The sequence below is a fragment of the Psammomys obesus genome, unplaced genomic scaffold, assembly GCF_907164565.1.
Source record: "Psammomys obesus unplaced genomic scaffold, mPsaObe1.curated_primary_1811, whole genome shotgun sequence".
In the NCBI taxonomy this organism is placed as follows: Eukaryota; Metazoa; Chordata; class Mammalia; order Rodentia; family Muridae; genus Psammomys; species Psammomys obesus.
This window is the reverse complement of record NW_026590450.1, coordinates 18,285-23,096: the sequence shown is the minus strand read 5'-3', so window position 1 is coordinate 23,096 and position 4,812 is coordinate 18,285. Positions and strand designations below refer to the sequence as shown.

Here is a 4,812-nt window from a genome sequence, read left to right as displayed (position 1 = left end):
ATAGATAGATAGATAGATAGATAGATAGATAGATAGATAGATAGATAAAGATAGATAATGGATAGATGAACAAAATATGGTAAAAACATGATGAATAATTTGGATACGTTAAATAGCTAGATAATAGATGATTATGGATTTATCATTCATACATACATACACACGTACATACATACATACATACAAACAAACAAAAAATACATACATAATCTTGGTTAAGGGCATGGTGTTTTTTAAGTCCCACCTAGGGTGACACCTCGTAGCATGTACTCTCCCTGTGAATTTCACCCTCAGGTTGTCCTCACAGGCTTAGCATCCTGTGATGTCCTAACATCAACCTGCATCCACAGTCCATCTAAGCACAACCTTACATTCTGAGTAAACTGATATTGGACATCTATCAAACATCTTCATCACTTGCTGGTCAGCTTTTACTCTGTTGCTGTGATAAAACAGTGACCCAAAGGGACTGAGGGTAGGAAAGGGTTAACTTGGCTTTCACTTCCCTGTCACAGGCCATCTGGGAGGAACTCAGAACAGGAACTAGAAGCAGAAAACTGTCATCCAGCCCAAGAAACCCAATCCACAGTGGTTGGGACCCTCCTCTGTCATTCATCAAACAAGACACTCCCCACAGATACCCACAGGCCAATCTGATGAGGGAAATGCCTCACTGAGACCCTACCTAGGTGACTTCAGGCTGTGTTAAAGCTGATAGCACATCTTCTCCCTAGGAGGGGATGTTGCCACCAACAGTGGACATGGTCTTCTTAATGATGACGCTCCCTGCAGATGTGCTCACAGGGCAGGCTGATATAGGAAATTCTTCAGTGAGTCATTCCCAAGTGAGTCTGGGTTGTAAAGGTGACAGTTAAAGCTAACCAGGGTACATGCACATGTTTGCATTTGTTTGTGTGTTTATCTGGATATCTGTATTTGTATTTTGATATGTGTGCATATGCACCTCTTAGTGTCAATGTATGCCAGTATATTAAAAGGAACATCTGCCTCTATATATACCTGCGTTCTGTGCACACATCTTGCCATCAGTGTTTGTTAATCAACATCCATCTGAGCACATCTGGGTCCACATCTGAGCACCCAACTCAACAAGCCTCATACACTCTGTTGTGTCTCACAGGTTCTGGACAGGCCATGACAACCGTTTTCTTTACATGCTGATGGAGTTTGTGCCTGGTGGTGAGCTATTCACCTACCTGCGGAACCGTGGTCGCTTCTCCTCGGTTGCTGGAATCTTCTACTCCACAGAGATCGTGTGTGCCATTGAATACCTGCACTCCAAGGAGATCGTGTACAGGGACTTGAAGCCTGAAAATATCCTTCTAGATCGGGAAGGACATATCAAACTCACTGACTTTGGCTTTGCCAAGAAACTGGTGGATAGGTAAGTGGGGACAGTCATGGAGTTATTACAGGTTAATTGAAAATTGAAGGTTTAATTTGGATGGATAGACAAACAGGGCCAGAAGATGCATGGTGGGCTTTGGTGTGATATACCCCTCCCTCCGTTTAGGTGGATCTCCTATTTATTTCCCTGTTGATGTTATAAAACACTCCTAAAAAAGCAACTTAAGGAAGAAAAGGTTTATTTTGGGATCTCCAGTTCTGTCATGGGATCACTTGCCAACAGGAGCATGTGTAGAAGGTAGCTGCTCACATTGTAGCCACATACAGGAAGATCAATGGGGAAGTAGGACAGGGTTATCAAATCTTCAGCCCTGTCCCTGGTGACCTACTTTCTCCAATAAGGCCTTCCTTACTGCCTTCCCTAAAGCTTGTCCAGGATCTCCCCAAACATCATCACCTGCTGGACACCAAGAAATACCTGAACTTGTTGGGGATAGTCCACCCCTAGTGCACAAATATGGGAGTGGGGAAGGCCCCCTCTAGACTCTAAGCAGAGAAGAAAATTATTCTGTCCTCAAAGTGGTTGAATTTTGTTCTGGAAAATACTAATACTGTCTGTGAACGACTTCATACTTTTATATATGCAAATATATGTATATATTTAGATATACAAGTAATATAGAGGTATTACTTGAGTACTCATACAATTTATATATCTACACACATATATACATGTATATTTTGTACATACAACCATATGTCCAGGGATAGTATAGCTGGATCATATGGCAGTTCAAATTTTAGTGTTGTATTTTTTTGCCTCAAGATGTATTTATCTTATATCTCCCGTGTGTGTGTGTGTGTGTGTGTGTGTGTGTGTGTGTGTGTGTGTGTGAGAGAGAGAGAGAGAGAGAGAGAGAGAGAGAGAGAGAGAAAAGCCCTCAGAGGCCATAAGAGGGCATTGGATACCATAGAACTGTGGTTACAGGTAGATGTGTGCGGTCATATTGGTGCTGGATACTGAACCCAGGTTCTCTACAAGAGTAGCCAGAGGTTTTAGGCTGAGCTGCCTCTCCAGCTTCGACCTTATTGTTTTCTATTTATAGAACTCTGTCCTTAGGGTCCCTTGCCCATGGCTCCTTTTTCCACTCATGGGTATGGGAGCTCTTTGCAGATAAGAAGATGGTGTCATGTTCCTATTAAACCATAGCCAGGGAGGTGGGGGGGGGAAAGAAGGCCCAGTATAGAGGGAATTGGGTACTTTCCAGCCTTAGCAGAGTCTGTGCTGGGGACAGGTTCTCCATGGTCCCAGGACTGCTGGGGTATGCAGTACCCTTGATCAGCCAGGCATCCATTGGAGCATTTTATAAAAATGAATATGTGTGGAGAGGTTCAAGACTGTAAGAAACAAGTCAGAACTAGAAAGTTCCACAGCCTGAGGCATGCAAGCCTACAGCCTGGGGCAGACACAGAAATTCTCAGCTTTCAGTGGAGTAAGCGGAGCCCTCTAGGTACAATTACCTGTGGCCTCTTCGGCTATGATGTTCTATCTACTCTGATCTTGTTCTAACCGAGTCAGGCTACAAGGATCAAAGTAAGAGTTAATGGACCCAGAAGCACACAAAGTGTTGGGAGCCTTTGACTGACTGACTTCTACTTGATTCTATTGGGGAGGGGCAGGAGGCAGCCCAGTTTGTCCTGGCACTCACTAGGCAGCCAAGGATGACCTTGAACTCCTTATCCTCCTGCCTGGATTTGACCACAGGTGAGAATTTCTACATTCTGTTTATGCTAGCAGTGGAATCTGGGCTCTGTGCCTGAAAGGGAAGCACTCTACCCATTGAGCTATAAGTACTCTACCTACAAAACTATAGGCACTCTACTCACAGACCTATAGTTCCATCCAGGCAGAAGTGTCTGAGTTGAACAATGCCATCCCTTGTACCAGGGTTGGATCAGTTCTTTACAGATTCTGAACTTTATCCCGTTTTGTGAGTTTCACTTGCAGAATGTTTCTCCACATCTGTTCCATGCTCATCTGATTTGCTGTGCAGAAGCTTTAGGCTTTGTGCCCTCCCTTCTGTCAATTTATTCCTGACCCACTAGAGTCCTTCTTAGAAAGTCCTTGTGCTGTGACTTTCAAATTTCTTCTTGATATCTTCGGGATTAGAGCAAAATGGGTAGAACTGAACCATGACTAAATCCAAGGAAATATACAGGCTTGAAGATGTCTTAATAAGACCAGTTATTCCTTCTTTTTCTTACTCCTTCTGTTCCTATTCAAATTACTGCCCTTTTTCTTTTTAATTGCAGACATGGCCTTGCCATTATCTTTTTGCCCAGGTTTCTGCTTAGTTGGATGTCTAGTGGGAGTCCCAGGTCCAGCACAGAACTTTTGTTTAAAAAATTTTACTTTATTATTTTATGTGTGCAATTGTTGCCTGCATGTTTGTCTGCATAACACATGCATTACTGGTGCCCCAGAAGTAAGAAGAGGCAGCAGGTTCTCCTGAAACTGAAGTTATCTGTGGTTGTATCACCACCATGTAAATGCTAGGAATTGAACTGGGGTTCCCACAAAAACAAGTGCTCTTATTCACTGAGCCATCTCTTGAGCCCACTTTTTAAAAAAATACAATTACATTTATTTGCTTTGGATGAGGGAATGTACAGTTTAGAGAACAGCTTGCAGGAGTGCTCCCTCCACGTGGGTTCTAAGAGCTGGACTCGGGTTTTCAAGCCTGATACAAGTGACTTGACCCTCTGAGTATCTCCATTTCAAGCACGCTAGCTAGGCCAGGGCTCTGTCAACTTTACCATGGTTTATGCTCCAGGACATTTTGGTCATATGTAAACATGAATCATGGAGTAGTCACTTCCCACTCTCCTCATTTTTCCCTCACAACCTCCTGGTGTGCCTCTCTGGGACTTTCCGGCCTGTACACTTCACACAGGCAGCATCATTAAATTTTTTTTTCTTTTTGTGTCCAATTTATGCAGTTACCTCTGTGTATATCTACATGATACCTCCTGTCAGACTTAATGTCCTTTATATGGCTGAATAATATTTCTCTTTACAGCAGAGCCACATGATGTTTATTAAACTTTCTATAGCTTAGTTTATTTTTAGTTGAATCTTTTGAAGAAACATTTTTCCTGTTTTATCTTTCTTTTTAAAAAACAATCAATTTTTCTTAGTTTATACACTCTGCCACTTGGAGATTTCAGCACCTGTTTGCCACAGTTGACGTTTTAAATATAATTTAAAGCTGGGCATATTAGCACATGCCTTTGATCCTAGCACTCATGGGTCAGAAGAAGGTGGATCTCTGAGTCTGAGGACAGCCAGGTTTACAGGACAACCAGAACTACTCAGAGAAACCCTGTTTCAAGAAAAGAAGGAAGGAAGGAAGGAAGGAAGGAAGGAAGGAAGGAAGGAAGGAA

The 4,812-nt window shown here is 42.7% G+C and overlaps 1 protein-coding gene across 1 annotated transcript in view; it reads left to right on the top strand.

The window, feature by feature from the left end:
* Positions 1–4,812, top strand: part of Prkx (protein kinase cAMP-dependent X-linked catalytic subunit) — a 27,246-nt gene that overhangs the window by 13,172 nt on the left and 9,262 nt on the right. The window contains exon 3 of the mRNA XM_055607398.1: positions 1,142–1,405. Within this exon, the coding sequence (XP_055463373.1) occupies positions 1,142–1,405 (264 nt within the window). The remainder of the gene's footprint in view (positions 1–1,141; positions 1,406–4,812) is intronic.